General features: G+C 33.6%; 1 protein-coding gene across 3 annotated transcripts; it reads left to right on the plus strand.

Annotated features, from left to right (window-relative positions):
- The first annotated feature begins 1,997 nt into the window (after positions 1-1,997).
- Positions 1,998-13,290, plus strand: il17a/f2 (interleukin 17a/f2). Of its 3 annotated transcripts, XM_055008944.1 has the most exons (5): positions 2,079-2,139; positions 4,538-4,627; positions 11,821-11,969; positions 12,191-12,426; positions 13,194-13,290. In XM_055008944.1, exons 3-4 carry the CDS (start codon positions 11,884-11,886, stop codon positions 12,417-12,419), a joined length of 315 nt encoding a protein of 104 aa, XP_054864919.1. In that variant the 5' UTR covers positions 2,079-2,139; positions 4,538-4,627; positions 11,821-11,883; the 3' UTR covers positions 12,420-12,426; positions 13,194-13,290. The 3 variants fall into 3 exon arrangements, with proteins under 3 accessions (XP_054864924.1, XP_054864919.1, XP_054864911.1); XM_055008949.1 differs by lacking the exon at positions 4,538-4,627 and having other exon boundaries at positions 1,998-2,139; XM_055008936.1 differs by lacking the exons at positions 2,079-2,139; positions 4,538-4,627 and adding an exon at positions 8,681-9,003.
- Positions 13,291-13,672: the final 382 nt, after the last annotated feature.

Here is a 13,672-nt window from a genome sequence, read left to right on the forward strand (position 1 = left end):
ATAGAACCAAAACCTGATAGATCATAAATCATACATGACACATTATATCATGTCTTCACTGGGTCTTTACATGTGATCACAGTTTCAGTATGAACTGCAAGAAATCTGATATTAAACTGAGTCATCATGATGTCATCATCAGGTTCTGCTTTCATGTCTGATGCAACAGGTGTCTGAACCCAGACCCTGGTCCTGGAGGGCCCCGAACCCAGACCCTGGTCCCGGAGGGGCCCGAACCCAGACCCTGGTCCCGGAGGGGCCCGAACCCAGACCCTGGTCCCGGAGGGGCCCCTGAACCCAGACCCTGGTCCCGGAGGGGCCCTGAACCAGCGGTTGAACCTCGTGGAGCTCCTCTGTAGCAGGAAGCAGGTCTGCAGTGACCTGGTTTAGAGGTGACTCAGCAGCAGCAGCAGGTTCTGCAACATCATCACTTCATGCTGCTCCTCCTGACCTCCTTTATCGATCTTATCTCTGAGGCCACTTCCTGCTTCCTGCTCCGTCTGCAGCCCCCGGATGACTAAACTCCGTCTGACTTCACGACCTTTCAAACAGTGAACCTTTAAAGGAGACAGAAGCTTCACAGTCTCAAGCTTTAAACTTTACATTTCTCTGATTTGAGAATGACACTAAAGCTGCAAAATAAATGGATCAGAAACATCATGATCCTTCTACAGGTCTTTAGATTTCACCACCACATCTGGATTAAACATCACCTCTTATTTCTCTAGAGGAGTATAAACACAAACAATTAACACTGAAACAACTTCCTGACTGCTTCTACTGCAGTTTAAATCCTCTGTAGTGTTCAACCTAAACCCTCTGACCTCTGAAACAAGCTAACTACACATCTGAAGTCACATAAACAAGCTAACTGCACAGCTAAAGTCACATAAACAAGCTAACTACACAGCTAAAGTCACTAAACAAGCTAACTACACAGCTAAAGTCATAGAAAGAAGCTAATTACACAGCTAAAGTCATAGACAGAAGCTAACTACACAGCTAAAGTCACATAAACAAGTTAACTACACATCTAAAGTCACATAAACAGCTAACTACACATCTAAAATCACATAAACAAGCTAACTACACAGCTAAAGTCACATAAACAAGCTAACTACACAGCTAAAGTCATAGACAGAAGCTAACGACACAGCTAAAGTCACATAAACAAGCTAACTACACATCTAAAATCACATAAACAAGCTAACGACACAGCTAAAGTCACATAAACAAGCTAACTACACATCTAAAATCACATAAACAAGCTAACTACACAGCTAAAGTCACACAAACAAGCTATTTGCGTAGCTAAAGTCATAGATAAAAGCCAACCTGAAAAAAAGCTAAAAACAAACAGATTCTCAGGAAGCTTCTGGACGTTTTTCTCAGATTTTTCATTTAATACGAAGGATTTTGTTCATTGAGATTTCAAGATTCAAGATTTATATCAGACAGACAGTCTAGAGACACTGGAAGTCTTAAATATAATCAAAACTTGAAAAATCATATAAATAAGTACATAAATAAATTACTTAAAAAAGCAGATTAAGTAAATTAAATCTAATTTTTAAAAATATGATTAAATACAGTAAAAAATATATGTAAATAAGTAGATGAAATAAATAAAATTTAATTAAAAAAATTCTGATTACATACAATAAAAACGTGAAAAACCAAATAAATCAAATAAATAAATACATAAATAAATGACATTGAAATAAGTATGTGAAATAAAATGTACTTAAAAATTTTTAAATTTAATTCAAATATGAAAAATCAATCAATAAATAATCAAATAAATAAGTTAAAAATTATGAATAAAACATATAAATACAAGAACTTCAAGAAAAACAAAACAACTAAAGTAACTAAATTTTAAAAATGAAAAAAACATAAAATCTAAATATGAAAAGAATTTAATAAAAGGAAAAAAATACGCATCATAAAATATAAATAAAGAAGAAAAACATAAATGAAACAAACAGCTGTGAAGCTTGTGGACGTTTTTCTCCGATTTCTTTTCTTTTTGTTTTCAGTTCTCCCTCCGTCCAGCAGAGGGCGACACTCTTCCTCTCCAGCCTCCACCTGCTTCCTGCTTCTGTAAATTCATCCTGAAATCAAACCACATGAGATAAGGTGAGATCTTTAAAGTTGCCTTCAGGAGTTTAAACCTACAGATTAGAACGATTTGTTGATGAATAGAGTTTAGTTTAGTGACAGGAAGTTAAACCAACGTTCTGACGCGGCCTGGAGGGAAACGTTTCTTCATTTTATCAGCTGAAACAATCAGTTTTTCATTTAATACGAAGGATTTTGTTAAATTTAGATTCAAGATTCAAGATTTTTATCTCCCATATTGTGCACAAACAGACAGTCTGGACCACAGACTGTATAATAATAATAATAATAATAATAATAATAATAATAATAATAATAATAATAATAATAATAATAATAAATAATAATAATATTAATAATAAAAACATAATTATTTTACAGTCTGTGGTCTGGGAGTAGAGTAAAAATAAAATAAAAATAAAAACGAAAACAAGAAGTACAAAATAAAATCCTCCACAAGAGTAAAAACAGATAAAATACTAAAATTGGATGAACAAATATTATTGATGTGCTAAAGACTGTCCAGGAGTTTACCTGAAAGAAAAACAACTGACACTTATGGAAGAGAAACAACAGCTTTGAAATCCAAATAATTAACAAAATAAGAGTCCGATGAAACTCATCTCTGGGAGTAAAACATTTAATTTCTCAAACAAACAAGGTTTTACAAGAATTAATCAGCTGATTCCTCTAAATTCCTGTTTAATATTTTATTTAATTTTAATTCCAAATATGATTCCAGTGTTCCAGGCTTTACGTTGTTTTATTTTTAGTTTGTTGTTTATCTTCATATATTTATGACTTTTTATATATTTAAAGTAACATTTTATGGCTGCAGTGAACTTTAAGATTGTTTCTGTTTTCTAGTTTTCCTCGTTCTTGTCAGAAAATTATTATTATTATTATTATTATTTTTATTATTCTGATGGAGGAGTTATTTATTAATAAATTACACCAAAAACCATCTAACAGCATCTCTACTGGAGTTTTAAAGTTTTATTTATTTTCATTTTTCTGTTGTTCACTCTCTGTGATTTAAAATCTCTTTTGTGTCAATAACTGTTCTGTGTTTAATATTATTAAAATTTGTACTAAGTGTAAAAAAAATTTAAAACACAAAATATTACATGAAAGTTAATTAAAAAATACATGAAATAAAGATAAATTTAAAAATGAAATGAATAAATATAAATTGTAAATAACGTTTAGAAGATAATCAAAATACAAATAAACTATTGAAATAAGTAGATGAAATAAATAAAAAAATAGCATTTGAAATATAAAATAAAAAATGCAGTTTTTATTAATGAAATTTATTAATTTTAATGAATAAAATTGTAATTTATTAATTTTCTAAAAATATAAACACAATGAAAACATAAAAAAATCAAATAAATACATAAATAATTGGCAATAAAATAAATAGCATTAATAAATTCAATGGATTTTTCTTAAATAAAATACAACAAAAACATGACAATCTAATAAATAAATACATAAATAAATGACACTGAAGTAATTAGGTGAAATGAAATGTAATCTAAAGATTTTAAAAAATAAATATAAAAATCAAATAAATAAATACATAAATAAATGACACTGAAATAAGCAGACGAAATAAATAAAATGGAATTTTACATTTTTTATTAAATATAGTGAAAACATGAATAATCTAATAAATAAATAAATACATAACTAAATGATATTAAAATAAATCGATTAAATGAATGAAATGGAATTTAAAAAAAATATTATTAAAGACAATAAAAACATTTTAAAAAGTCTAATAAATAAGTCAATAGATGATATTGAAGTAAGTAGGTGAAATATATAAAATGTTAGCCAAAAAGTTATGATTAAATACTCTAAAAATGTGAAAAATCTAATAAATTAATTAAATATCTAACCCTGACATTTAAATAAGTAGATTAAATTAATTAAATGGATTTTTTTTAAAAAAATCAATGCAATTAAACATGAAAAATAAAATAAATGAATACATAAAAAAACAACACTGAAATAAGTAGGTGAAATAAAACGGAATTAAAAAAATATTATTAAATACAATAAAAACATGAAAAATCTGATAAATAAAAATTCAAATAAGCAAGAACTAAATTTCAGAATAACTAAACTAACTAAATTAAATAAATATAATAATTAAAATCTAAATATGAAAAAACGAAATTAAAGTTTTTTTTTAAAAAATGTCTGAAATATAAATAAAGAAAAAACACAAATAAAACTGAAACAGTAACTGATCTATAAATAAAATAATATAAACACTTCCTGTCCCAGAAAATATCAGAATAAAAGCAATAAAACCAGAATAAAAGTGATTAAATCTAAATTTTATTCTGTAACTTATGGGTCAAAGTGACTCTGAGGTTAAATGAAATGTCGTCATCTTCCTCAGTATTTCCTCCTCCTCCTCCTCCTCCTCCTCCCACATTCAAAGAGTCACCGGTTTCCATGGAGACGGGGGGCGTGATGACCTCATATCCAGGTGTGGTTGCTTTGATGAGGTGGAACCGACCGACCAACCAGCACAGCTAAAGTCATAGCAAGAAGCTAACTACACAACTGCTGTTATGGAAAGAGGCTAACTACAGAACTAAAGCCATAGAAAGAAGCTAACTACACAGCTAAAGTCATAGAAAGAAGCTAACCACTCAACTCAAGTTATAGAAAGAAGCTAACTGCACAGCTAAAGTCATAGAAAGAAGCTAATTACACAGCTAAAGCCATAGAAAGAAGCTAACTACACAGCTAAAGTCATAGAAAGAAGCTAACTAGACAGCTATAAAGTTATAGAAAGAAGCTAACTAGACAGCTATAAAGTTATAGAAAGAAGCTAACTAGACAGCTATAAAGTTATAGAAAGAAGCTAACTGCACAGCTAAAGTCATAGAAAGAAGCTAATTACACAGCTAAAGTCATAGAAAGAAGCTAACTAGACAGCTATAAAGTTATAGAAAGAAGCTAACTAGACAGCTATAAAGTTATAGAAAGAAGCTAACTAGACAGCTATAAAGTTATAGAAAGAAGCTAACTAGACAGCTATAAAGTTATAGAAAGAAGCTAACTAGGCAGCTAAAGTTATAGAAAGAAGCTAACTAGGCAGCTAAAGTTATAGAAAGAAGCTAACTACACAACTAATGTTATGGAAAGAGGCTAACTACATAACTAAAGCCAGAGAAAGAAGCTAACTACACAGCTAAAGTTATAGAAAGAAGCTAACTAGACAGCTAAAGTCATTCAGTCTGAGGTGTTAACTGCAAACAGTGATTTTCCTTTTTAAACTTCCCAGTAATTTCAGTAAACGTTCTACTACTAAGTCGCGGCTCCATTTTCCAGGTTTTTGCTGTTTTATCGATAATAAAAATAAAATACTAGAATAGATTCCCTGCAGTTAAATATTAACTAAAACCTGTAGTTCTGCTCCCTGCCTGTAGGGGGCTGTTACACCTGCAGGACAAACTTCCTCCAGAGCTAGCTTCAGTAGCGTGCTTCAGGTGGACCTGCAGACTCAGGAGATGTTTCCCGGCTGCAGAGCTGCAGATGTTCTGACGGTAACAGACTTTATCAAATGATCTCTGGTTTCCTCTCAGAAGAACCAGGTCAGGAACATGCTGACAATCTGACTGAAACCTGCTCAGCTCCGACCTCAGAGCAACCACAGCCATGATGCCACAGCCGGGGGCGGGGCCGCGGTAGCACGCCAGCCGCCATATATGGAAACAGGAAGCAGAGCGGACGACACAGAGAGGAGTCCTTCTGATTGGTCCGTTTGAACATCAGAGCTGTTTTATTATCAGATTTACTGTTTATATTAATAAAATACAAACCTTTAACAGTTAACACACAGATTTAAGACATTATTCTGATTACAGCTGTCAAAACATGGAACTATTAACTACAGAAAATAAGGAAAGTTTAAATAAAAATTAAAAAACAGACATTAAATATAAAAATTATATGTTTTTATTTATAAATACATGTGTGTAGTCAGTAAACTGTAACAAAGCAGACTGAAATAATCACCCTCAAATCATTATTGTTGTTATTGTTATTATTATTATTATTATTATTATTATTATTATTATTATTATTATTATTATTATTATTATTATTATATAATGAGATGGTTGCTTTTTTATTTTAACAGTAGTATACACTATATTGCCAAAAGTATTCGCTCACCCATCCAAGTAATCAGAATCAGGTGTTCCAATCACTTCCATGGCCACAGGTGTATAAAATCCAGCACCTAGGCTGCAGACTGCTTTTACAAACATTTGTGAAAGAATGAGTCGCTCTCAGGAGCTCGGTGAATTCCAGCGTGGAACTGTGATAGGATGCCACCTGTGCAACAAATCCAGTCGTGACATTTCCTGGCTCCTAAATATTCCACAGTCAACTGTCAGCTGTATTATAAGAAAGTGGAAGTGTGTGGGAACGACAGCAACTCTGCCACCAAGTGGTAGGACACGTAAACTGATGGAGCGGGGTCAGTGGATGCTGAGGAGCATAGTGCCAAGACGTGGCCAACTTTCTGCAGAGTCAATCGCTACAGACCTTCAAACTTCATGTGGCCTTCAGATTAGCTCCAGAACAGTGCTTCAGCAGAGAGCTTCATGGAATGGGTTTCCATGGCTGAGCAGCTGCATCCAAGCCATACATCACCAAGTGCAATGCAAAGCGTGGGATGCAGTGGTGTAAAGCAGCCACCACTGGACTCTAGAGCAGTGGAGACACCTTCTCTGGAGTGACCAATCACACTCCATCTGGCAATCTGATGGACCAGTCTGGGTTTGGCGGTTGCCAGGAGAACGATACTTGTCGGACTGCATTGTGCCAAGTGTAAAGTTTGGTGGAGGGGGGATTATGGTGTGGGCTTGTTTTTCAGGAGCTGGGCTTGGCCCCTTAGTTCCAGTGAAAGGAACTCTGAATGCTTCAGCATACCAAGACATTTTGGACAATTCCATGCTCCCAACTTTGTGGGAACAGTTTGGAGCTGGTCCTTCCTCTTCCAACATGACTGTGCACCAGTGCACAAAGCAAGGTCCATAAAGACATGGATGACAGAGTCTGGTGTGGATGAACTTGACTGGCCTGCACAGAGTCCTGACCTCAACCCCATAGAACACCTTTGGGATGAATTAAAGTGGAGACTGAGAGCCAGACCTTCTGGTCCAACATCAGTGTGTGACCTCACAAATGTGCTTCTGGAAGAATGGTCAAAAATTCCCATAAACACACTCCTAAACCTTGTGGACAGCCTTCCCAGAAGAGTTGAAGCTGTTCTAGCTGCAAAGGGTGGACTGACGTCATATTGAACCCTATGGATTAGGAATGGGATGTCACTTACCTTCATATGCCAGTCAAGGCAGGTGAGCAAATACTTTTGGCAATATAGTGTATGTGAATTTGCTTATCAAGAAACTGTTTTATTTAAAGACAAATAAAACACAAACGCTTTCAGTAAATAGGATTAAACTTAATAAATAAAATGAAGTTAATAAACAGTTAAAAAAAATGAAAAATTAATAATGTATGAATTAAGTAAAACAAAAATATGAATGACAAAATAAATGACAAAAATAATACACATGAAATAAAATATAAATAAATAAAATAAAGTTACTAAATGAATGAAATAAAAAATTATGAAAAATGAATAAAATGTAGAATAAGTGAAGTAATATAAAAATGAAATAAATATAATACGTACATGAAATCAATAAAATAAATAAATAAAATGAAGTTAATAATTTGAATGAAATTAATTCATAAAAAATTGATATATGAAAAATTAATTAAATAAAATTGAATATAGAAAATGAACAAAATGAGGGTAAAGTAATAAAATCAATTTCATAAAAACAATAAATAATATAAAGCTAATAAACAAATAAAATCAAATACATGAAAAATTAATACAATTAATGAAGTAAAGTAAAATGAAAACATGAATGACAAAATAAATGAAATAAAATGATACATACATTAAACAAATAAAATAAATAGCTAAAATGAAATTAAATGACAGAAGTGAATTCGTAAAAATTACATTACCTATGAAAAATTTAATAAATAAAATTGAAAATGGAAAAAAGTAAAGTTAAATCAATAAAATAAATGTATATATATATATATATATATATATATATATATATATATATATATATATGTATATATATATATATATATATATATATATATATATATATATATATATATATATATATATATATATATATATATATATATAAAGGAGTCCTAGAAAATTAATAAAATCTAATAAAAAATTCAGCTATTAAATTTAAATAACATGAATTGTAAAGTAAGATAAAAAATAAACTAAACAAAAATAAATAAATAAGATACAAATAAAATAAGAAAATCTAAATATATGAAATAAAATGAATAATACATAAAAATAATAGGATATAAAAAAATGCTAATAATTAATTCATTTAAATGTAAATAAATAGAAACTGTGATGCTATTTAGTTTCTTTATTTAGTGGTAGTTTTATAGAATAATCTGAGTTTTATTTTATTTAGTTTGATTCCTGAAGGCCTCGTCTCTTTCTAGAGGAGAAAACCTTCAGAGCTTCAGTTTATCTCTGATATGTGATCAGTTTGAAACGTCGAGTCTTCAGAGGTTTCGGTTCTTTTTCATCTCTGAGATTTTATCAGATCAGAAACCGAAGCAGCAGATGGACAGAGATAACCGGAATCTCCCGCCGGCTCCTTATCTGCTCTCAGATCAGCCCTGAGGGTCATAAAGGCTGCTGATCTGAGAGCAGAACCAGATCAGAGCTAGAACCAGAACCAGAACCAGAACAGCATGAAGCTCCACGTCTGCACTCTGCTGGTGAGGATCAATATCATTTATCAGCTCCAATCTGTGATCGATCGGTTTAAAATGAAGTCTGATTATTGATTATTGAAACACTAAGATCTGCTCTCAGCTGATAACAAACTGATAAAATCGACTCGGACTCGCAGTTTGATTTCAGATAATTGATATTTGATCAATATTTGATTTTAATAGATCAGATGTGACGAGATTAACGAAGGATATGCGATTGTGTGACAGCTGAGGAGAGAAAAACACAAATAATCATCTCAATGAGAAGATAAATAATCACTAAAACGGTAAAACTTGTGTAATCAGAGTTGTATTTAACGTTTAGAGTCTAAATCTGTCGCTTTATTTCACATCTTTCATCATTTTCCAAACAAGTCGTGTGTAAATTAAAGTGTTTTCTTCCGCAGTTATTTATAGAAGAAATGAAGGAAGTCTGACTTGTTTTACATCTGAACTAATAATCGATAGGTTTTATAAACTCTGCACTCAGCTGATCGACTGTTTCTGATTTTCACGACTCACTGGTTTGGATAAAATGAGCAGAAACTGGGAAACTTTCTGGAATAAAATGTCAAATATTCAATCATTTCTGGGAATATTTGAGGGTTGTTTTTTTTTTTTTTTTTTTTTTTTACAGAATCTGGTGCAAACACATCATTTCTGGAGATTCTTTTCATGATATTTTAAACTTTTCCAGTTTAGGTTTAGTTAATTTTCCTGATGGAACCAAACATCACACATTATCAAGGAAGGTTGAATCTATTTGTTCTGTTTTTACAGTTTCTGGCTGATAAATGGTGTCATCTATACTAGCAGTCTTTAGTCTGGACACAGCTTCTCATTTCATGGTTCTTCTTTACTTTCATGACTATTTACAAGCTATGAATGAACACATCTGGAATTATGGAGGAAACAAAAAATGTGAAATAAGTCAAAACATGTTTTAGGTTTCAGAATCTTCAGATGATTCAATTTGAATTAAAAAATGCCAATAATGACTCAAAATCTGTCCAATAGAACTCGTAAAACAAGTTGAAATTAGTCCAAAATGGCTCGAAATCTGTTCAGAACTACTCAAAATTTCCCAAAACGTGTAAAAATGGTACAAAATGACTCAAAATATGTCCAAAATGTGTTAAATCTTGTTGTAAATTATGCAAAAGAAGTCCCAAAAAACCCTGAACAAGTCCCAGAAAAAATCTAAATTTGTTCAAAATGATTGACTTTGTCCAAAAAAATTAAAAATTGCCAATAATGACTCAAAATCTGTCTAAAATAACTTGTAAAACCAGTTGAAATAAGTCCAAAACTGCTCTAATTGTAGTAAATGACTTGAAATGTTTCAATAATGAATTGAAACTTGTGTTCAGTGACTGGAAATGTGTCCTAAATTACTGGAAAATCATCCAAACTGACTCAGACTTTATCCATTATGAGTAAATATTTGTCCACAATGACTTGAAACCTGCTCAGAACTACTCAGACTTCTCAAAACACATTAAAAATGGTCCAGAATTAGTTAAATCTGGTCCCAAACAACTCTAAAGAAGTCCCAGATAACCTGAACAAGTCCCAAGAAACTCAACGTTTGTTCAAGATGATTCAGTTTGAATTAAAAATGACTGATAATGACTCAGAATCTGTCCGTTCTGTTCGATTCTCTGATTCCTGCTTTGAACTCTCTTGTTATTCTCTGGATGAGCTTCATGAGGTAGAACCTGAAATGGTTCTCCATCAGTCTTGAAGGAGTTCCAGAGATGCTGAGCACATATGAGACATGTTTTTGAGTCATTTTAGACGTTTTTTTGAGTCATTTTAGACATTTTTTGAGTCATTTTGGACAACTTTTGTTTCATTTTGGACATATTTTAACTAATTTTGAATAGTTCTTGAGTCATTTTGAAAAGTTTGAGTCATTTTAAACAGCTGAGTGATTTTAGACATATTCTAACTCCTTTTGGACAGTTTTTGAGTTGTTCAAAACTACTCAGAACTTCTCTAAACATGTTAAAAGTGGTCCAAAATGTGTTAAATCTGGTCCCAAACGACTCAAAACAAGTCCCAGATTACCCTGAACAAGTCCCAAGAAACTCAAAATTTGTTCAAAAGGATTCAATTTGAATTAAAAATTGCCAATAATGACTCAAAATCAGTCTGTTCTGTTAGAGTCTTTGCTTTGATTCCTACTTTTACACTCTTATTATTCTCTGGATGATCTTCATGAAGTAAAAACACTTCACAGGTGTTCCTTGTCAAGGTTCATTTGTGGAGTTTCTTGCCTTCTTAATGGGGTTGGGACCATCAGAAGTCAGGTCGGTCCACAGCTGACAGCCCAGTTTGACAACTGTATAGTAAAAAAGCACTATATAAATACAGACCATTTTACCATTTAACTGTTAGAATCCATATTATGGCAAGAACCAATCAGCTGAGAGAAACCACAGTCCATCATTACTATAAGAACTGAAGGTAAGTCAGTCCAGAAAATGGCAAAACTTTGAAGGAATCTTCAAGGAACCATCTAGGACCTAGATGGTTCCTTGTAGGTTCCTGGGTAGTTCCTATGTAGTTCTTCATAGGTTCCTGGGTAGTTCCTAGATGGTTCTTCGTAGGTTCCTGGGTAGTTCCTAGATGGTTCTTCGTAAGTTCCTGGGTAGTTCCTAGATTCTAGGAACTACCCAGGAACCTACCAGGACTTTGAATGTTTCCCCTAACGCAGTCCAAAAACCATCCAGCGCTCCGGTCTAAAATCAGTCGAACACATCTGGACACCTGCCAGATGTGTTCGACTGCTCAGCTGAGGTCACTTCCTCTCCCCAGGTGTTCTGCAGTGCATTGTTGGTCGTCTCCTCCTCGGCTGCAGCTTCTCCTCGTTGTGACGCCATGTTGGAGATCTCCGGCGATGCCTCGTCTCTGTCGGGAGGAAACGGGAACATCCACAGCAGATCTCTGTCGCCGTGGAAATGGACGTGAGTCAATCAAATTCTCATTTAAACTGAAAACTGAAGCTCTCATAAATGTTCAGTTCCTTATATATTTGTGGATTTTTAGCTGCTAATAATTCTGAGCTTTTAAGGTTTAGGTTTATGACTCACCTCCACTTCCACACACCAGGGGGCGCTGCAGCCCCGTTAGCTTCATGTGGCTAATGCTAGCTGCCGTTAAACGTCGTTCTCTCTGTGGCGTCCAGGTGGACCACGGTGAAGGACCGGATCCCCACCACCATCTGGGAGGCCCAGTGCACCAGCAGCCTTTGCTCCGGTCCCAACGGGGAACAAACCGACGGACTGAACTCGGTCCCTATCCGGCAGAACATCCTGGTTCTGACTCGGCAGGACGGGGGGCGCTGCTACACCACATCCTACCGCTCTGTGGCCGTCGGCTGCACCTGCGTCTGGACCAAGACCAACCGGAACTGAACCAACGGTACCCTACAGAACCTGAACCTGAGCCTGAATCTAAACCTGAATCTGAATTTGAATCTAAACCTGAACCTGAACCTAAATCTACACCTGAATCTGAATCTAAACCTGAATCTGAACCTGAATCTGAACCTGAATCGGAATCTAAACCTGAATCTGAATTTGAATCTAAACCTGAACCTAAATCTAAACCTGAATCTGAATCTAAACCTGAATCTGAACCTGAATCTGAACCTGAATCGGAATCTAAACCTGAATCTGAACCTGAATCTGAATGTAATCCTGAATACGAATCTGAACCTGAACCTGAACCTGAACCTAAATCTAAACCTGAATCTGAACCTGAATCTAAACCTGAACCTGAATTTAAATCTAAACTTGAATCTGAACCTGAATCTGAATCTAAACCTGAATCTGAACCTGAATCTAAACCTGAACCTGAATCTGAACCTGAATCTAAACTTGGATCTGAATCTAAACCTGAATCTGAACCTGAATCTGAATCTGAACCTGAATCTGAATCTGAATCTGAACCTGAATCTGAACCTGATATCTAAACCTGAATCTGAAGCTAAACCTGAATCTAAACCTGAATCTGAATCTAAACCTGAATCTGAACCTGAACCTGAACCTGAATCTGAATCTAAACCTGAATCTGAACCTGAACCTGAATCTGAATCTAAACTTGAATCTGAATCAGATCATGAATTAGTCTGAGCCTTAATGTGGTGTAATGATGTTTGTAACGTTGTGTTTTTCTGTCAATCACAGATTCAGAGAGAGTCTTCTTCCTGAAGGGGGCGGAGCCGGCAGCATTTAAAGCTACAGAAACATTCAGTTTAAAATAAAACCAGGAGTTCAAACTAAACGTGATTGTGTTGTTATTAGCAATTAGCATCTTATTAGCTTAGCTTATTGATTGTTTCACAGTTTGTCTGGTTGTTGTTTTGGATTTTCTCCACTGTTCTAAGCCTGCCTAAGATAAAAAATACATGTTTTTCAAATTTATTACTGACGTTTTTATTCATAAAACCAGAACTTTTGTGGCCTCGAAACTTAGAATTAATTCATTTCTGACATTTATTAAACATTTGTTTTTCAATGAATTATTCAAAGTGCCTTAATTTAAAGCATTTATTTTCCAATCTGTTATCCCTTCTTTAATTTGATTCACATTTTAAAACTCTGGGTTTTTTTTGTTGATCAAAAAAAAAAGTTAATTCCTGCAGTTCTGATGTGTTTACTGTCCT

This window comes from Amphiprion ocellaris, chromosome 1 (genome assembly GCF_022539595.1).
Source record: "Amphiprion ocellaris isolate individual 3 ecotype Okinawa chromosome 1, ASM2253959v1, whole genome shotgun sequence".
Taxonomy (NCBI): Eukaryota; Metazoa; Chordata; class Actinopteri; family Pomacentridae; genus Amphiprion; species Amphiprion ocellaris.